The sequence below is a fragment of the Panulirus ornatus genome, chromosome 16, assembly GCF_036320965.1.
Source record: "Panulirus ornatus isolate Po-2019 chromosome 16, ASM3632096v1, whole genome shotgun sequence".
In the NCBI taxonomy this organism is placed as follows: Eukaryota; Metazoa; Arthropoda; class Malacostraca; order Decapoda; family Palinuridae; genus Panulirus; species Panulirus ornatus.
In genome coordinates, this window is record NC_092239.1 from 180,894 (window position 1) to 203,350 (window position 22,457).

Genomic DNA, 22,457 nt, shown 5'->3' on the forward strand with positions numbered 1-22,457 from the left:
AAAAGTCATGTTGATATTACACAGCTCTGCTTCACACCCGTGTATACACCGAAACCTTTGCTCAACTCTCTTAAAACCCTCCTGCTCCTCAATTATTCTGCATTCATTCAATAGTGAAATGAAAATAGCATGAGTGTGATACTATTTTAGTTGAGAATCCCTTCATTCTTACTAAGAAAAAGATGTATAATCATTGCAAAAATGTGAAGAATTACTTTGATCAGAATAATCTTGGTTTAAAATTTGTGAAATTTCCATTGGAAAATAAGCATAGATGCAGATTCTGAGTATGAGAAAGAGAATCTAAAGAAGTTGAAATACTTTGTATCTTCTAACACTTCCTTTAAGTGGCTCCTGCAAGCTAAGAATGGTGAATTAGTGTAAGAACATGTGACAATGACTAGCTTTTTCAGTGTCTTACTAACTTACTTAAGGTGTAAGCATACAGCTTTGCGCTGTGGCAGTATCATAACCGATGAGGTTAGGAGGTGCTGCTACTGTTTTAAAATGTAAGTGTAGGCTGTTGAAGGTAAATGCAAATACAACGAAAGTAATGGTGTTTGAAAGTAAAGAAGGTGAAAGGTTAGATTTTATAAAACAATTTAGAGTGAAAGAAGTGTACTAAATTGTTCTTTGGGATTTGGGAAGAATAAGACTGGAAGTCAGGGAATTAAAGTATGTAGGAGCTGTCTTGGGTAAGTGTGATAAGGGCAGCAAAATAATGAAGGGTAGAGGTGTAAGAGTGGAAGTGAAGAGAAGATTAAGGGACAGCATAGTCCTCCCAACCCTGACCTATGCAGCTGAAGCATGTACGTGGAATGAGTTACAGAAGTTAAGAATCCAGGTCGTGGAAATGAGCTATTTGAGAAGAGCATGTGGTCACTACATGGAATGAAGAAAGACATGAAAGGGTTTATGAGAGATTTGGTGTGGCAGGGAATGCAGAATGAATTGTGGAAAATGAGTGAAGTGGTTTGGGCATATGGAAAGAAAGCAAGACTGGGAGTTTACAAGGAGAGTGTATGATAGTACAATTAAAGGGGTTGGTGTGAGTGGAAGACCACCTGTAACATGGGCAGTTAGGGTGGAGGAATACTGGAGGGAGAGAAATAGTGGATGAATGCATGGAATGGTGTATATGAGGGAGGCATGTAAGGACTGGGATAAGTGAAGACTCTTGCCATGACCACCCCCTGATAGGATTTCATTGAGGGAATGGGGGCCAGAATAGATAGATAGTAAGCATAGGGGATTAAACGCGAATACAAGTAAAAGTAAAGTAATGGTGTTTGCAAGGAAACCCTGGAAGTATAGAGTTTGTAAAACCACATAGAGTGAAAGCAGAAAGTGTACTAAGCTGTAGTTTGGATATTGGTTTGGGGAGAGACTGGAAGAGGCAAGATAATTTAAGTATTTAGGAGCTGTCTTGGTGAGTTTGGTGATATGGAAAGAGGGATAAGGAAGAGCAGTTTTTTATTATTATTATTATTATTATTATTATTATTATTATTATTATTATAATACTTAATCACTTAATACATACACATACACAGACATTTACATATATACACATGTATGTATTCATACTTGCTTGCCTTCATCTATGCCTGGCACCACCTAGCCCACATGAAACAGCATCACTGCCCACTGCTTAAGTTTGGTAGTGCCACGAATGCAGACAAAAAGGCCACTTTTGTTCACACTCAGTCTTTAGCTGTCATGTGTAATGCACTGAAACCACAGCTCCATATCCACATCCAGGCCCCACAGGCCCTGGTTCAATCCAGTGACAGCACGTCTACCCCAGTATACCACATCATTCCAATTCACTCTATTCCTTGCATGCCTCTCACCCTCCTGTATGTTCAGACCTTGATCGCTCAATCTGTTTCACTCCATCCTTCTACCTCCAGTTTGGTCTCCTGCTTCTCCTTGTTCCCTCCACCTCTGACATATTACTTCTTTGTCAATCTTTCTTCACTCATTCTCTCCATATGTCTAAACCATTTCAACACACCCTCTTCTGATCTCAGCCTCACTCTTTTTATTTCCACACAACTCTTTTGCCCTTTCATTATTTATTCAATCAAACCACCTCACACCACATATGTCCTCAAACATTTCATTTCCAACTCATCTACCCTCCTCTGTACGACCCTATCTATAGCCCATGCCTCACAACCGTATAACATTGTTGGAACTACTGTTCCTTGAAACGTACTCATTTTTGCTCTCCGAGATACCATTCTCTCCTTCCATACATTCTTCATCGCTATCAGAACCTTTTGCCCACTTCCCCACCCTGTGACTTGCTTCAGCTTCTGTGGTTCCATTTGCTGCTAATTCCAATCCCAGATATCTAAAACACTTAACTTCCTCCAATTTTTCTCCATTCAGACTTACATCCCAATTAACTTGTCTCTCAACCATACTGAACCTAATAACCTTGCTCTTATTCAATTTGCTCTCAACTTTCTCATTTCACACACTTTTCCAGACTTGGTCACCAGCGTCTGCAGTTTCTCACTCAAATCACCCTCTAGAGCTGTATCATCGGTGGATAACAACTGACTCGCTTTCCAGGCCCTTTCATTCCCTACAGATTTCATACTTGCCCCTCCAATAGAATAATGAAGGGTAGGGGTGTAAGTATGGAAGTGAAGAGAGGATTAGGGGACAGGACAGAATAGTCCTTCCAACCCTGACCTCTGCAGCCAAAACATTGAACATGGAATGACTCACTAAGGTCAAGAATCCAGGCTGTGGAAATAAGCTATTTGAGAAGAGTATGTGGTGTTACTGGATGGAATGGAGAAAGAAATGAAGGGGTATGTGAGAGGTGTGGTATGGCAGGGTATGCAAAGGGATTGAATTGTGGAGTGGTGGAATGGGTGAAGTGTAATACTTTGAGGTGGTTTGGGTATGTGGAAAGAATTCAAGACTGGAAGTTTACAACGAGATTGTTTGATAGTACAATTAAAGAGGTTGGTGTGAGAGGAAGACCACCTGTGTTTGATAGTACAATTAAAGAGGTTGGTGTGAGAGGAAGACCACCTGTGACATTGGGAAATAGAGCAGAAGAATACTGGAGGGAGAGAAATGGTGGAAGAATGCGTGGAATGATGTATGCAAGTAAGGCATATAAGGACGGGGGTAATTGGAGACTCTTTTGCCATGGCCACTCCTTGGATGAAATGTTCCTGGAAGGAATGGGTGACAGAGGTATAATAACTTACATTTCATCACTTAGCTTGAAAGAACACATTACTGTAGTATAAGTAATTGAGAACCCTGATGTTTTCTTGAATCCTTGTAAGCATGGGAACTTTAGTTATGTATCTCTCCTTTATAACAGGACCACCACCTGCTTCCCCTTATGGGGCTGCAGCACCAGGTGTTAGCTATGCACAGATGATCACCCCAACTGCTCCACCATCTTATGTGGAGAGTTTGAACCATCCAGTTGTTGCTGGTCCTCCTGGTATCCCACCCCAGTATTCCCCATATGTCACTCAAGCCACTGCTGCAGCTGCTTCAGCTGGTTCACTGCAGAATTACAAGGTAGGTGGTGTACTATGTATGATATGAATAAAGAGATGATATTAGTCATTACTGAGAAATTTAGTGGAAGGATTTTGTGTGAAAGATTTAAGAATAAGTGCATGCAAAAAAAAAATTTGATACCCTGTGGATGCAGGGCTAATTGAAACTTTGTTTAATTTGACTAATAGTATAGCAGTAAATAATAAAAGTCTCTCACAATCAGTATCTTACACCCGTGGGTGAATTCAGAAAACTAACGCCGTAGTTTAAACTGTAGATCATAGTTATCTGCTGTTTTAGCTTTTTATTTTTAGGTACAGATTTGAAGATGTTTCTTATTGTAATTAGTTTAACAAAACCTTAGGATTCAGTACCATTATTTTTATTTTGATGTTGCTCCTTGCTTATATATACAAATTTGCCCTTATTGTGCATATTGCTGTGAGCTACACACAAAATTAGTCAGGGTGTTCTGGCATTGGTTTTTACTGATATCTAGGGAAGAGGAAAGGATGCCTAATGCAGTAGGGGATCATTTGCTTAACAGCTTATTGCACCAGTGCAAGTTTTACAGATATATGTATTAATATCACTTTAAAAATCTTTTTTGATAGTGCCCCTTGTTTGGTGCATTTAGACCATGTATAGTACAAGTGAACTGCTTTAACTACTAAGAGAATACATGTTGTGAATTGTGTGAAATGCTTGGCTGCATTATTGAAGATGTATTAAATGAATGTTTTACTGTAAATCATTTGCATGGATTTTTGATTTGCTGATGTTAAGTTACATCTGGAATGTATCTTGAAATGTTGATTATTGAGCATTTTATGCAATGCATTTTGTTGATTGCCTCTTTATATAGCACTTCCAGCCATGCCATTTGTATAGCACTTCTAGCCTTCAGCTTGTCTGCAAAATTTGTTTAGTTAACAAAATATTATTACCTGAAGTTTACTTGAGCTCTCAGAGAAGACTAGCATCAATTTTCTTTCAATTTGAAAAAATGGCAGTATAACTAGAATTAGAATTGTGGTTATTCTTAGGCAGAAGTACATGTCTTTCCCATACTATCTCTTTTGTATTGGTAATTGTAAGGCACTTTGTGCTGCATGTCACATGGAATTGACTGATTATAGAAGAATTGGAGAGGTAAACAGCAATGATATGGCAGTTAGGACAAGCAAGCAAGGATCTTTTAAAAGGAGTATGTGTTGGTGTGTGTGTGAGAGTACAATTTGTGTGTTATGGGGAAAGAGTTTTACACATTTGTTAACCCCTTTCCAAATCTTGTATATATGTATCATATCTTCTATGTAAGTTTGCACATGGTCCCGCTCCAGCCTGAATTAGGCATCCATTTATTGACATCTGTTGTTAGTAGGTTGACTGCCACTCCCGGGGTTTGAACCTTTGAGGTCCGACCCTTTGCTTACTTATGCTGAGTAATGCTAACCACTACACCACAAAGGCCCGTGTGTGTGTGTGTGTGTGTGTGTGTGTGATTACCTACTTTTGCTTACCTATTTTACCCTATGGGGAGGGAGTTTTACACTCGTTAGGCCCCATCTTTTGAACATTTTCTATCATACAACTTTTTCAGTTTTTGTATGCTCTCTGCATTAACCATGACCTTAGTCATTTTGTTCCTTATATCCACCACTCGTATACTATAAAAGTACTTCCTTACATGATTTTTAGTTGCTTGATTTTATGTTGTGTTCTTTGGTTGGTCTTTCCCTACATTTCTCGAAGAACTTTTCACTGTCTGCATCATTGATCTGTTTTAAAATCTCAAAAGTTGGGATCAGGTTATCACTCACTCATTTCTCTTCCAAGATTGGGCATATATAAAGTGTCTAGCTTATCCCAGCAACTTTGTTAATTATGATACCAGACAAAATCTGGTTGATTTATACCTCCAAAACCTAATTTCTGCCCATCTCTCTCAAAAACTCCTCACAATTTTTTTTCCTTTGTCAGATCTGTAAATCCACCTCGACCCAATGAACATACTTATCATTACTGGAACATTCACATTATCTTGGAAATCTCACATTATGGAAATAGCCAAGTCTGCCTCCAGGAAACTGGGGAGTCTGTGTATATTTGGAAATTTCTTTTTGTAATAGTTGCTCTCTTTATGCAAAGGATTTATCCATCTTTTTATGGAGCCCTGCTATTATATCTGGGGTGGTTCTGTCTCTGTATCCTTACTTGACCGAATTAAGTCAGAAACAGTCAGACTAATCAACTTTACCAGGCTTAATTAAAAACTTGACCCACTTGTACTATGCCACAGTGTATACCACGTCGATCCAATTCACTCTATTCCTTGCCCTCCTTTCACCCTCCTGCATGTTCAGGCCCCGATCACACAAAATCTTTTTCACTCCATCTTTCCACCTCCAATTTGGTCTCCCACTTCTCCTCGTTCCCTCCACCTCCGACACATATATCCTCTTGGTCAATCTTTCCTCACTCATTCTCTCCATGTGCCCAAACCATTTCAAAACACCCTCTTCTGCTCTCTCAACCACGCTCTTTTTATTTCCACACATCTCTCTTACCCTTACGTTACTTACTCGATCAAACCACCTCACATCACACATTGTCCTCAAACATCTCATTTCCGGCACATCCATCCTCCTGCGCACAACTCTATCCATAGCCCACGTCTCGCAACCATACAACATTGTTGGAACAACTATTCCTTCAAACATACCCATTTTTTCTTTCCGAGATAATGTTCTCGACTTCCACACATTCTTCAAGGCTCCCAGGATTTTCGCCCCCTCCCCCACACTATGATCCACTTCCGCTTCCATGGTTCCATCCGCTGCCAGATCCACTCCCAGATATCTAAAACGCTTTACTTCCTCCAGTTTTTCTCCATTCAAACTTACCTCCCATTTGACTTGACCCTCAACCCTACTGTACCTAATAACCTTGCTCTTATTCACATTTACTCTTAACTTTCTTCTTTCACACACTTTACCAAACTCAGTCACCAGCTTCTGCAGTTTCTCACATGAATCAGCCACCAGCGCTGTATCATCAGCGAACAACAACTGACTCACTTCCCAAGCTCTCTCATCCACAACAGACTTCATACTTGCCCCTCTTTCCAAAACTCTTGCATTCACCTCCCTAACATCCCCATCCATAAACAAATTAAACAACCATGGAGACATCACACACCCCTGCCACAAACCTGGTGGCTGATTCCTGTAAGAAACTGCAGAAGCTGGTGACTGAGTTTGGTAAAGTGTGTGAAAGAAGAAAGTTAAGAGTAAATGTGAATAAGAGCAAGGTTATTAGGTACAGTAGGGTTGAGGGTCAAGTCAATTCGGAGGTAAGTTTGAATGGAGAAAAACTGGAGGAAGTGAAATGTTTTAGATATCTGGGAGTGGATCTGGCAGCGGATGGAACCATGGAAGCGGAAGTGAATCATAGGGTGGGGGAGGGGGCAAAAATTCTGGGAGCCTTGAAGAATGTTTGGAAGTCGAGAACATTATCTCGAAACGCAAAAATGGGTATGTTTGAAGGAATAGTGGTTCCAACAATGTTGTATGGCTGCGAGGTGTGGGCTATGGATAGAGTTGTGCGCAGGAGGGTGGATGTGCTGGAAATGAGATGTTTGAGGACAATATGTTGTGTGAGGTGGTTTGATCGAGTAAGTAATGTAAGGGTGAGAGAGATGTGTGGAAATAAAAAGAGTGTGGTTGAGAGAGCAGAAGAGGGTGTTTTGAAATGGTTTGGTCACATGGAGAGAATGAGTAGGGAAAGATTGACCAAGAGGATATATGTGTCGGAGGTGGAGGGAACGAGGAGAAGTGGGAGACCAAATTTTAGAAGGAAAGATGGAGTGAAAAAGATTTTGAGTTATCGGGGCCTGAACATGCAGGAGGGTGAAAGGCATGCAAGGAATAGAGTGAATTGGAACGATGTGGTATACCGGGGTCGACATGCTGTCAATGGATTGAACCAGGGCATGTGAAGCGTCTGGGGTATACCATGCAAAGTGTGTGGGGCCTAGATGTGGAAAGGGAGCTGTGGTTTCGGTGCATTATTACATGACAACTAGAGACTGAGTGTGAACGAATGGGGCCTTCTGTGTTTTTCCTAGCGCTACCTCGCACACATGAAGGGGAGGGGGTTGTTATTCCATGTGTGGCAAGGTGGCGATGGGAACAAATAGAGGCAGACTATGAATTATGTACATGTGTATATATCTATATGTCTGTGTGTACATATATGTGTACATTGAGATGTATAGGTATGTATATTGTGCGTGTGTGGACATGTATGTATATACATGTGTATGTGGGCGGGTTGGGCCATTCTTTCGTCTGTTTCCTTGCGCTACCTCGCTAACGCTGGAGACAGCAACAAAGCAAAATAAATAGAATAAATAAATAAATATATACATATATACATATCTTTTTTTTCTTTCTTTTAAACTATTCGCCATTTCCCGCGTTAGCGAGGTAGCATTAAGAACAGAGGACTGGGCCTTTGAGGGAATACCCTCACCTGGCCCAATTCTCTGTTCCTTCTTTTGGAAAATTAAAAAAAAACGAGAGGGGAGGATTTCCAGCCCCCCGCTCCCTCCCCTTTTAGTCGCCTTCTACGACACGCAGGGAATACGTGGGAAGTATTCTTAATCCCCTATCCCCAGGGATATATATATATATATATATATATATATATATATATATATATATATATGTATATACATATATGAAAAAAAGGGCAAATGAGAGTTGGGGTGAGAGAGTATCATTAAATTTTAGGGAGAATAAAAAGATGTTCTGGAAGGAGGTAAATAAAGTGCGTAAGACAAGGGAGCAAATGGGAACTTCAGTGAAGGGCGCAAATGGGGAGGTGATAACAAGTAGTGGTGATGTGAGAAGGAGATGGAGTGAGTATTTTGAAGGTTTGTTGAGTGTGTTTGATGATAGAGTGGCAGATATAGGGTGTTTTGGTCGAGGTGGTGTGCAAAGTGCGAGGGTTAGGGAAAATGATTTGGTAAATAGAGAAGAGGTAGTAAAAGCTTTGCGGTAGATGAAAGCCGGCAAGGCAGCAGGTTTGGATGGTATTGCAGTGGAATTTATTAAAAAAGGGGGTGACTGTATTGTTGACTGGTTGGTAAGGTTATTTAATGTATGTATGACTCATGGTGAGGTGCCTGAGGATTGGCGGAATGCGTGCATAGTGCCATTGTACAAAGGCAAAGGGGATAAGAGTGAGTGCTCAAATTACAGAGGTATAAGTTTGTTGAGTATTCCTGGCAAATTGTATGGGAGGGTATTGATTGAGAGGGTGAAGGCATGTACAGAGCATCAGATTGGGGAAGAGCAGTGTGGTTTCAGAAGTGGTAGAGGATGTGTGGATCAGGTGTTTGCTTTGAAGAATGTATGTGAGAAATACTTAGAAAAGCAAATGGATTTGTATGTAGCATTTATGGATCTGGAGAAGGCATATGATAGAGTTGATAGAGATGCTCTGTGGAAGGTATTAAGAATATATGGTGTGGGAGGCAAGTTGTTAGAAGCAGTGAAAAGTTTTTATCGAGGATGTAAGGCATGTGTACGTGTAGGAAGAGAGGAAAGTGATTGGTTCTCAGTGAATGTAGGTTTGCGGCAGGAGTGTGTGATGTCTCCATGGTTGTTTAATTTGTTTATGGATGGGGTTGTTAGGGAGGTAAATGCAAGAGTTTTGGAAAGAGGGGCAAGTATGAAGTCTGTTGTGGATGAGAGAGCTTGGGAAGTGAGTCAGTTGTTGTTCGCTGATGATACAGCGCTGGTGGCTGATTCATGTGAGAAACTGCAGAAGCTGGTGACTGAGTTTGGTAAAGTGTGTGGAAGAAGAAAGTTAAGAGTAAATGTGAATAAGAGCAAGGTTATTAGGTACAGTAGGGTTGAGGGTCAAGTCAATTGGGAGGTGAGTTTGAATGGAGAAAAACTGGAGGAAGTGAAGTGTTTTAGATATCTGGGAGTGGATCTGGCAGCGGATGGAACCATGGAAGCGGAAGTGGATCATAGGGTGGGGGAGGGGGTGAAAATTCTGGGGGCCTTGAAGAATGTTTGGAAGTCGAGAACATTATCTCGGAAAGCAAAAATGGGTATGTTTGAAGGAATAGTGGTTCCAACAATGTTGTATGGTTGCGAGGCGTGGGCTATGGATAGAGTTGTGCGCAGGAGGATGGATGTGCTGGAAATGAGATGTTTGAGGACAATGTGTGGTGTGAGGTGGTTTGATCGAGTGAGTAACGTAAGGGTAAGAGAGATGTGTGGAAATAAAAAGAGCGTGGTTGAGAGAGCAGAAGAGGGTGTTTTGAAGTGGTTTGGGCACATGGAGAGGATGAGTGAGGAAAGATTGACCAAGAGGATATATGTGTCGGAGGTGGAGGGAGCAAGGAGAAGAGGGAGACCAAATTGGAGGTGGAAAGATGGAGTGAAAAAGATTTTGTGTGATCGGGGCCTGAACATGCAGGAGGGTGAAAGGAGGGCAAGGAATAGAGTGAATTGGAGCGATGTGGTATACCGGGGTTGACGTGCTGTCAGTGGATTGAATCAAGGCATGTGAAGCATCTGGGGTAAACCATGGAAAGCTGTGTAGGTATGTATATTTGCGTGTGTGGACGTATGTATATACATGTGTATGGGGGGGGTTGGGCCATTTCTTTCGTCTGTTTCCTTGCGCTACCTCGCAAACGCGGGAGACAGCGATAAATTATAAAAAAAAAAAGTATATATATATATATATATATATATATATATATATATATATATATATATATATATATATATATATATATTTTTTGCTCTGTCGCTGTCTCCCGCGTTTGCGAGGTAGCGCAAGGAAACAGACGAAAGAAATGGCCCAACCCACCCCCATACACATGTATATACATACGTCCACACATGCAAATATACATACCTACACAGCTTTCCATGGTTTACCCCAGACGCTTCACATGCCTTGATTCAATCCACTGACAGCACATCAACCCTGGTATACCACATCGCTCCAATTCACTCTATTCCTTGCCCTCCTTTCACCCTCCTGCATGTTCAGGCCCCGATCACACAAAATCTTTTTCACTCCATCTTTCCACCTCGAATTTGGTCTCCCTCTTCTCCTCGTTCCCTCCACCTCCGACACATGTATTCTCTTGGTCAATCTTTCCTCACTCATTCTCTCCATGTGCCCAAACCATTTCAAAACACCCTCTTCTGCTCTCTCAACCACGCTCTTTTTATTTCCACACATCTCTCTTACCCTTACGTTACTTACTCGATCAAACCACCTCACACCACACATTGTCCTCAAACATCTCATTTCCAGCACATCCATCCTCCTGCGCACAACTCTATCCATAGCCCAAGCCTCACAACCATACAACATTGTTGGAACCACTATTCCTTCAAACATACCCATTTTTGCTTTCCGAGATAATGTTCTCGACTTCCACACATTCTTCAAGGCTCCCAGAATTTTCGCCCCCTCCCCCACCCTATGATCCACTTCCGCTTCCATGGTTCCATCCGCTGCCAGATCCACTCCCAGATATCTAAAACACTTCACTGTCTCCCGCGTTAGCGAGGTAGCACAAGGAAACAGACGAAAGAATGGCCCAACCCACCCACATACACAAGTATATACATACACGTACACACACGCAAATATACATACCTATACATCTCAGCGTATACATATATATATACACACACAGACATATACATATATATATACACACACAGACATATACATATATACACATGTACATAATTCATACTGTCTGCCTTTATTCATTCTCATCGCCACCTCACCGCACATGAAATAACAACCCCCTCCTTCCTCATGTGCGAGGTAACACTAGGAAAAGACAAGAAAGGCCCCAGTCGTTCACACTCAGTCTCTAGCTGTCATGTAATAATGCACATGTCATGTAATAATAAATGTGTGTGTTTGTGTAAGTGAATGGGTCATTCTTAGTCTGTTTCCTGGCGCCGCCTAGCTGATGCGGGAAATGGCGATCAAGTATGATAATAATAATAATAAAGATGATAATAATAATAGGGTGAAAGGCAAGCAAGGAATAGAGTGAATTGGAACGATGTGGTATACCGGGGTCGACGTGCTGTCAGTGGATTGAACCAGGGCGTGTGAAGCGTCTGTGGTAAACCATGGAAAGTTCTGTGGGGCCTGGATGTGGAAAGGGAGCTGTGGTTTCAGTGTATTATACATGACAGCTAGAGACTTAGTGTGAACGAATGGGGCCTTTGTTGTCTTTTCCTAGCACTACCTCGCGCACATGTGGGGGGAGTGGGTTGTTTCACGTGTGGCGGGGTGGCGATGGGAATGAATAAAGGCAGTCAGCATGAATTATGTACATGTGTATATATGTATATGTCTGTGTGTGTATATATATGTATACGTTTAGATATATAGGTATGTATATTAGCGTGTGTGGACGTGTATGTATATACATGTGTATGGAGGTGGGTTGGGCCATTCTTTTGTCTGTTTCCTTGCGCTACCTCGCTAACCTGGGAGACAGCGACAAAGCAACATAAAAAAGATTAGAAAATAAAAAATGATAATGACAATAATAATGATTATAGTAGCTCCACAAGCTGTTCACCTTTTCAGACAACCTTACTGAATACCCAATGATCCCCAGTTATACCCTGAAGTTCCTTATTAGTAGCTTTTTCATTTGAATCACTCATTGCTAATACTTGGTCTCTTGTGGAAACTGATGACACATTCAGCTACTCCCAAAACACTCTCTTCATCATTTTGATGTGGCTATGTGCACAAGCACTAATAATCACCCATCTCTTGTTATCAATTTTCATTTTTACAAACATCAGGCTGGAGCTCACTTCCTTACATTCTTTCACACATCCCACAACTCCTGCTTCAACAGTTATGCTACCCCATCCTTAGCTTTTCTCGTCATACAAAACTGACCCCTGATACATACCCAAACATACTTCCCCTTTACCCTTGACCTTTGTTTCTTACAGAGCTAGAACTTCCTGATTGTTTTCCACTAACATACTACCTATCTCTCCTTTCTTCTTATCTTGGTTACATCATTACCCATTTAGACTCTCCAGCTTGAGTCTTTGAAGAGGATGAGTGCTCCTTGCTTAGCTCTTGTTTCTGTTCCAACTTTTAAAAAAATGAAGTACAAGAGGGAAGGATTTGATACCCACCCCTTCTTTTACGCTGCTGCCCCTATTAGTCACCTTTTGTGACTTACAGGAAATAATTGGGTACTATTCTTTGATTCAAATAAGGCTTTTTCTTTTGTTTTCTTTATTAGAATTATTAACATGCAGAAATTTTTATCAGGCAGAATAACTGAAAGCAGGACCATGGCATGTTTAAGAATAGACTCGACAGATACCTTGCTTCAAGTTCATGACTACCATTTATTGTGCCTCCATTGTTAAACATCAAGATTACAGGCATTTAGTTCTTCTTAAGTTATCTGTTTCACACCACAGTATTCTGTGTCATAGTTCCTTCCACTAGCACAAAGTCCCTAAAGGACCCAATGACTAATTGCTCTTTTTGCCCTTTGTATTCCTTTTGATATTATTCCAAAGTTTTTCATGTGAATGATGAAAGTTTATGTTTATTCTAGACAACCCCTTGGAAAAACTGTTCTTCCCTCTGTTACAATAGGTATTCTTCTGATCATTTATGGAGAACAATTAAGCATCAGCATCTGGTCTGCTCTGCCTGTGGTGCAGCTGCATGTTTGCATGTGTTTTTGTTTGTTATTGTCTGTGTTTTTTATAATTTTTTTTGCCTTTGTGTCTTGTGCACAAATTTGCTTGCATGTTTTTATGATTTGACAATTGCCCTGATAGCTTAGCTTTGTGTTCATTCACTCAGTTGATGTTACTGAATTCAGATGGAAATAAGGACAGTGACAATAAAGAGGCAGATGATGAGAATCCCCCAAAGTCTTAACTGTCATATTTTGGTATAGATCAACCATGTTCTTTTATAAAAATGCTTGAAGGTTTGCAGAGACTTAAATGGTGGTTCTGAGTAGTGATGCACATGGCTGTAATAGAAATTAAGTGATATGGGAAATTCCTGTATCACTTGATTTTCATATAGTGTGTATAGCTTCTGCAGTCCCAGAGCATTGCATAGATTTTAACCATTTAGAGTTAGCAGTGAGTAACATTGCAAATGTGGGATGTACCAGTGAAAACTAAACAAAATGCAAATAAAAAAAACATCAGTGCATGGGTATCTCATATAATCTCTTTTCATATAAACATGGGCTTTCCTTACATTTTTCCCTCATCTCTTTGTGATGTAGGAAAGTAAGGCATTCTTGTGGAGTTGAATCAAAAGTCACACACATAAAAGGAAGTGAAACTTGAACAAGATCATTGATCTTGAGGATATTTCAGATACTTGACCATTTGCATTTGCTTGATATTTTTAGTTAGTTGTAGAAACAAGAGGAATAAGGCTAAATTGTAATACTGCCACTGGAAAGAGAAAGAGACAAGAAATGTAACATTTATGCACCACTCATCTGTGTTTGGGTGGGAGTGGAGACAATGAAGTTTGAATACATCATTTCATATATTTCGTGTCTTGAAAACCCATTTTGTCTGTTGTATACAGAGTACATATGTATTTGAATTAGACAAATTTAAGACTGAATTACAGTCAGAAACTATCTTTTTGAAAAACTCCATACATGTACATATCTTGAAGCAGTTTTCATGTGAGATATAATCTTTCTCATATGCATATTAGATCTGTGAATTCTCTTTAGGTCTTGCCATTTGGTTCATTGATATAAGTCTGTTTCAAGATGTTTACACTTTAGCACCACTGATAGTTTGTTTTATATTCAGGAAATCCATGTTATTCTTATACACTGCTTTTTTTTTTCTTTTTTTTCTATCACATTTAACTCCTTGCAGTGACCTGTTAGTCTTTTCAACATTGTTTTTTGAACTTCTGCCTAGTGTTCTTAGGAAGCCCTTTTTTCTACTTGCATGTTATTATTTCCATAGTTTTAAGTAATTTGTGTTTTCACTTGTATGATGGCCAAACTGTTAAGCAGATTTCTTCAGCAAATATGATTTTTTTGGGTTTTGCTATTGATCTTTGATACCTAAAGGTTTTGAGAAGATCTACAACTTAAGATTTGTTTGTAAAATACTACATTTATGATACCACAATTATTGTTGGAAAAGCTGTACTTGTAAATAAATTGATAGAATTCTATCTTTTAACTATATCTAAAGTATTGTGTTTTAAGATGAGAATTATGCCTTTCAGTTTTATAGAGTATACTGTTCTTATTTTGTTTTCGTGTATATATGTATATATATATATATATATATATATATATATATATATATATATATATATATATATATATACTCTTTTTTTTTTTAAATTTTCCAAAAGAAGGAACAGAGGGGGCCAGTTGAGGATATTCCAAAAAAGGCCCAGTCCTCTGTTCTTAGCGCTACCTCGCTAACGCGGGAAATGGCGAATAGTTTAAAAGAAAGAAAGAATATATATATATATATATATATATATATATATATATATATATATATATATATATATATATGTATGTATATAATATATATAAATGTATGTATGTATATGCATGTGTATGTGGGTGGGTTGGGCCATTCTTTCGTTTGTTTCCTTGCACTGCCTTGCTAATGCAGGAGATAGCGACTAGGTTTAATAAGAATAAAAGAAAATATATATATGTCGTTTGTGCCATCTGAATTGGAAGTTAATGGATATGTAAGTAATGTCATTATTGTGTTTGAAAGCTACCTCAAAACACAGCATTCACCATAAAATTTATACTTTTGGTGATGTACTTTAAGTGTAGCCCTTTTGTGTTAAATTTTTAGACTATGAAGAGCAGGGTAAGTAGCATCAAAAGGTAGATAATTTGAATGGATAAGGTGAAGAGAAGTACATGAGAGGAAAAAGATTTAGGATAGGAAACAACTTGGGTTGCATTGTAGACATTGCTGAAAGTGCATCTCCCACTGGAAGTTGTTATAAGATATCCCTCCTCTTAAATTCCTGGACTCATTAATTGTTCAAGACTGGGGCCCTGCAGCATTTACATATTCTCTCTCATGGTAGGTACACTTCATTCTTTTTAATCTGAGAATGAATTTCATGCCAGTTATTTCGAAACTTGAATTTTTAGACTTAATTGCAGTGTTGGATAATAGATTACAAACATACTTACAGAATTGTTATTGATTATTAGTCAGTTTGTTTATGTACATGCATTATTTTTATCTAGAACATGGTGGCCCTAAAGAGGGAAAAGAATTTACCTGATAAATGGTTTGATGTGTTTTGTGATAAGAAACAAGTTAGAAAGCCCCTCAAAAAACCAAAAGAATATTAACTCATGTTTGCTTTTCCCTGCTAGTATAAACTGCAGACATTATTTCAGTTATTTTGATTGTAAAAACTACAGCTATTTTGTTTGTAAAAGCTACCTCAGCAGAAATGACCTGACTTATCATACTTGACCTAGTTCATGTGGTAGGTGGTTAAGTTTCTGTTTCACAAGTAAAATTTTGTGCTACAATATACATAGAGACTTCCTCAGAATTATCAGTTTTAGACCAAAATGTTACAAAATGTATCCCAAAGGTATTTTACATAGGAATTTTATAAGATATATTTCAATTTCATTCCTTGAATGAAAATTATTTTGAAAAAATGATTGGGCCAGAACAGAGGAAAAGGGTTCAGAATAGTGCAAAATGTATTGTGAAGGCATAAAATCATATTATATACTTGAGATACATAATTCCTCAAAAATTTTGCATTGTATATGTTGTATTACACAGAATGGTGGACATTTCTTAAACTTTTTAGAGTTGACTATTAGCACAAAAGGTTTATTTTGAATAATGAAGAACTTTGTTGTAGTACAAAATATCAGGAATATTTTGTCAGTCAGAATTAGAATATCACACCCTGCTGCTATGTTTGTATACTGTTGTACCCACTACCAAAACACTGAAGATGGTTTCTCCAAGTGACACTTCTTGAATATGGCATTGTGGACAGAGGAGCTTTTCTTGTGTAGTTGACAAAGGCTGAATTAGCACTTTGGTGGGGTGAATGTGTTCTTCTGCTGAAGACATTGAAAGGGTAGAAATCCTTTTGACTAGACTTGGCCAAGTCAACTTAGGGAGGGCACGATAGATTTAGTCAGATTTTATGGTAATTTGAAATGGTTGGTTAATCATGTAAACTTCCATCAAATCGTGTATGAAGTGAGCCACAAGAGCTAATAGGTCCACTGGAGCTAGTGTGTTTTTTTAATGGAAACCTACTTTTGTTGGTATCTGTACCATCCCATCTCTTGAGGTGCTAATGTTTTATCTTGTCTTTGTTAGTATGCACAGTAGGTATACTGATTTTATTAAACACTGTTTCTCTTGTGATGAACAATGTTGATGTCATTCATATTAACAGGGTACTTAGAATTTTCATATTTTGAATATGGCATTACTTTTGCTGTACACATAAACCTGTCATCCCAAGAATTGGTTTGCTATATTGCAGAAAGCACTAACTAAAATCAGTGCTAGTTTTTAATTTCTGAATCATTTATTTTTTTATTTTTTATATCCCTTCATGGATGGAGGTAGAAAATTTATTTTAAAGATGAATATGAAAGTTCAGTAACTTTATGGTGATGCACAACTACGACAAAAATATGTTTGTATAATGTTTGTATAACTATCTTAGATTTGAAGTTTTGTGCAGGTTTCATCATTATTTGTCTGTTTTGTGATGCAAGTTTTTTGTTTTTTTTTATAAATACAGCTTGATATATGGACTACAGTATTCATTCTGTTAGTATATGCCCTAAAAGATTTCTTTTTTTCCTTGTTGTACTTTATGTTGAAGTTTGATGATTTATTGGATAATTGCTTAAGAGATAAGATTGGTATAGATTAATATCTTAACCATTACTAATTTTTAGATTAGTCTATATATCTGTCTGTATCTCTGATGTCCATTCTCTCCGGGAACTCCCATCAAGAGGGATAGCCATGGCAATCCACCTAAGTTTTTGTAAAGAATGTAATTTTGTAATACAAAGTATAGCAACTTTTGTAAAATATTTGTTTTAAAAGATTTGATTTAATGTGTTAATGTGTCTTTACATCTGGTCTTAGGTGTTGGAAGAATGCATTTGTGATACTCTAGGTTTTCTGGAGCTTCTTTTGAAAAAGATGGTGTGCATTCCTTCATGATTAGTCTTCCTGATGTGCACTACATCTTTACCATGATTGGATATTAAGACTTTGATTGTCTTAGTATATGCTAGTACTAGCAATATTTTATCACTGGGGATGGGGTAGAAGGAATACTGACCATATGTCCCGTGTGTCATATAAGACAGTTTCATAGAAGACAACTAACAGGTGAGATCAGGGGTCTGGAAATTTTCCCCTTCTGTATTAATTTCCATAAGAAGGGGCAGTGGAAGAGCCAATTGAAGAGGATTTTCCTCTAGAACTCAGTCATCCATTCTTATCGCTGCCTCACTCATTTAGCAAATAGCGAATATTCATAGAAGAAATATCAACGTTTAGCTTTTCATTAGTTCACCAAACCAAAAACCAAGTGGGTTTCCATCATCTACCATCTGTTAATGTTTCATATTTCAGTGTTTTCTTCAGAACTCATGGGGCAGTTTGAACCCAACTTACCAATGTGGTCATTAAGTGGTGCCTTTTCAAAACTTGTCTTTTAACTTCAGTCACCATCCAGAATTGCTGCTGTTACTGGATATATTTCATCCATTAACTTTGACATTTAAGTCTTATCTTTGAAATCTCTGTGGCAGATTTGAGGCAGAGCTGGCAGGGATAATATATGGGTGTTCCCTTTTCAAAAATGCTTGATGATCCTAGTGTTGTCCATTGGGTTCTGTTTACACATCCAGTCGTAAAGTTTTTCCTCTGTGGGCTGAGATGTACATTTTCTTGCAGGGGACTGATAGATTGTCATGTGTATTTGTGGTCTGTATTTTGTACCTAAGTTTTAGGTGTGTGAATGTGATATAGGGCATAGAAAGTTGCAAGACAACATTATCATTTCCAATAAATGGCCCTGGGCAGAGCTGGCCAGTGTTCATGAGTGTGGGTTAAACTGGTATCATGAAAGTGGATTTTCTTTAATGTGCTATGGTACCATAGATTGGTTGCTGCGTGTCTTGTGACTCACTTTGTTGAGGAAGGAGTGCCAGTTTACTGTTTGTGTGTAAGTATTTATTTATTTATTTTGCTATGTCGCTGTCTCCCGCATTAGCAAGGTAGCGCAAGGAAACAGACGAAAGAATGGCCCAACCCACCCACATACACATGTATATACATACACGTCCACACACGCAAATATACATCTCAACTTATACATATATATACACACAGACATGTACATATATACACATGTACATAATTCATACTGTCCGCCCTTATTAATTCCCATCGCCACCCGCCACACATTAAATAACAACCCCCTCCCCCCTCGTGTGTGAGGTAGCACTAGGAAAAGACAATAAAGGCCACACTCATTCACACTCAGTCTCTAGCTGTCATGTAATAATGCACCGAAACCACAGCTCCCTTTCCACATCCAGGCCCCACAGAACTTTCCTTGGTTTACCCCAGACGCTTCACTTGCCCTGGTTCAATCCATTGACGGCACGTCGACCCCGGTATACCACATCGTTCCAATTCACTCTATTCCTTGCACGCCTTTCACCCTCCTGCATGTTCAGGCCCTGATCACTCAAAATCTTTTTTACTCCATCCTTCCACCTCCAAGTTGGTCTCCCACTTCTCCTTGTTCCCTCCACCTCTGACACATATACCCTCTTTGTCAATCTCTCCTCACTCATTCTCTCCATGTGACAAAACCATTTCAAAACTCCCTCTTCTGCTCTCTCAACCACACTCGTTTTATTACCGCACATCTCTCTTACCATATTATTACTTACTTGATCAAACCATCTCACACTACATATTGTCCTCAAACATCTCATTTCCAGCACATCCACCCTCCTGCGCACAACTCTATCCATAGCCCACGCCTCGCAACCATACAACATTGTTGGAACCACTATTCCTTCAAACATACCCATTTTTGCTTTCCAAGATAAAGTTCTCGCCTTCCACACATTCTTCAAGTGATTAGGTAGGTGATTAGTGAGTGATTAGTAAGTGATTCTGTAAGTGATTAGGTAAATAACGATGTTACCAAGAGTTTAGACTTGTCTGATTTTTTTTTTTTTTTTTTTTTTTTTTATACTTTGTCGCTGTCTCCCGCGTTTGCGAGGTAGCGCAAGGAAACAGACGAAAGAAATGGCCCAACCCCCCCATACACATGTACATACACACGTCCACACACGCAATATACATACCTACACAGCTTTCCATGGTTTACCCCAGACGCTTCACATGCCCTGATTCAATCCACTGACAGCACGTCAACCCCTGTATACCACATCGCTCCAATTCACTCTATTCCTTGCCCTCCTTTCACCCTCCTTCATGTTCAGGCCCCGATCACACAAAATCCTTTTCACTCCATCTTTCCACCTCCAATTTGGTCTCCCTCTTCTCCTCGTTCCCTCCACCTCCGACACATATATCCTCTTGGTCAATCTTTCCTCACTCATTCTCTCCATGTGCCCAAACCATTTCAAAACACCCTCTTCTGCTCTCTCAACCACGCTCTTTTTATTTCCACACATCTCTCTTACCCTTACGTTACTTACTCGATCAATTTTTTTTCCAACTTCTAGGGAGAAATCTGAGTTATATTTCTTTCTGTGCCCTTGTGGTACGTACTTTTGCTGGCTTGGTTGGAGTTGTTTAAATGTGAGATTGCATGATCTGTGGATGGTAAATCATCAGTATTGAAATTTTGGGGATACCTTTATAAGCACCGTGTGAAGGCTGTGTTTCCAGTTTTTTATTTGCGTTTTTTGGTGGTTGTGTTGATTGGATGGGCCCAGTGGAGTGTTTCAAGATGGGTGTATGGTCATAGGATAGTTCATGTACCATGCTCCAGTTGATCCTTGCAGGTACTTCTGGTGAGCAGATTGTGGTGTCTGGTGAGGTCAGCTACTTGAGATGTTGGGTCGGAAGTCTGCTTCGGTGGTTGTGTAGGTTGAGGATATTGAGAGATTGCAGTTGCTTTATGAGTAGTTCACCTTGGGGATCATAGTAGTGAGTGCTGAGCCAAGTGGAATACAGAATCCTCACATAATGAATTGAGATGCTTTCTTGAGGAATGATTAAGTGAAAAATCCCTTTAAAGGGGTCGTTATAACATGTTTCCAATGGAGATGTGCACCTGACTGAGTCAATTCTGATACTAGTAAATGCTTTAGGGTGGCATCCTTTGGTACTGGCTCTTCAGATGTTATTTTGGTGTTTTTACTTAAACTGGAGACCTTGTTCGTATAGATATCATATGAGACTAGATTTAATCAACATTCTGAAGTTGATGGAGCTTGCATTGTTGTTTGATCATTGCTGCTGTGCTCCAACAGCACACCTTCACCTTCCTGGCATGCTCTCTGTTGTCTCCAGCGGCTTATTCCTCGTATGGGAAAAATTTGTTGTGACATCGAGGAAGTGGTGGACTGGCTGATTCTTTTAACCCCCTTTCTATTATCAAGTATTGTTTTAATGACAGAGGAGGCTGATCCAAGCAACTGACCCACATGTGCCTGATGCAAGCTTGCTTCATCCCTGCATATCACTTAAATCTTTGTTTGCATTAATTACTCATCTTGGTCCTAGGATGCTTTACTTAAAGTTAGACGTGCTGGCCATTTCCCAGACATGATAGTTTGAAATGTTCTCTAAATACATGTAGGAGATAGCTGAAAAAAAGAGTGAGTGGGACAGAACTAGTGTAAATAACGGCTGGGTGTACACAACTGGCTAAAAGAATGTAAGCAAAGATGGTGGCAGATATGTTCATTAGTTCTTTTTCTTTTAAGTTTGATTTTTTTTAGTGTGTACTGCACTTACTGAATTTTTTTTTTGTTTGTTCAGTGAAATTTCATTGTATTAGCCTCTGTTCAAAGTGGTACTTGTTTAGGTCTTTCCGAACTGTGCCTGTTTTGAGGTTACATTGTGACTAGAAAAAGTCATCTTTGGTGATGCTGTTTCTTTGGGAGCACAGTCTTGTCAAAGAACTACTCTTTTTATGGGCTTCATCATTTCCCAGTTACTGGAAGTAGTGCAGTTGTGAACAGCAAGAGCCTTAAGAAAGATCCTGGGTAACACCAGGAATCTTTCACAGAAATTTGTCTTGGGGTAGTTATCCCACGTATTCCCTGCATGTCATAGAAGGCGATTAAAAGGGAAGGGAGCGGGAGGCTGGAAATCCTCCCCCCCCCTTCATCTTTGATTTTCCAAAAGAAGGAACAGAGAAGGGGCCAAGTGAGGATATTCCCTCAGAGGCTTAGTTTATGTTCTTAATGCTACCTCGCTAATGCGGGAAATGGCGAATAGTATGAAAAAAAAATATATAATTTATATATTGAGTATTTCTGGGAAGTTATATGGGAGGGTATTGATTTAGAGGGTGAAGGCATGTACAGAGCATCAGATTGGGGAAGAGCAGTGTGGTTTCAGAAGTGGTAGAGGATGTGTGGATCAGGTGTTTGCTTTGAGGAATGTATGTGAGAAATACTTAGAAAAGCAAATGGATTTGTATGTAGCATATATGGATCTTGAGAAGGCATATGATAGAGTTGATAGAGATGCTCTGTGGAAGGTATTAAGAATATATGGTGTGGGAGGCAAGTTGTTAGAAGC

The 22,457-nt window shown here is 39.2% G+C and overlaps 1 protein-coding gene across 7 annotated transcripts in view; it reads left to right on the top strand.

Moving 5' to 3' along the window:
- LOC139754005 (uncharacterized) overlaps positions 1 to 22,457 on the top strand; it is a 117,551-nt gene that overhangs the window by 20,741 nt on the left and 74,353 nt on the right. For all 7 annotated transcript variants that reach the window (XM_071670963.1, XM_071670965.1, XM_071670966.1 and 4 more), the window contains one exon: positions 3,356 to 3,561. In XM_071670963.1, the coding sequence (XP_071527064.1) occupies positions 3,356 to 3,561 (206 nt within the window). The remainder of the gene's footprint in view (positions 1 to 3,355; positions 3,562 to 22,457) is intronic.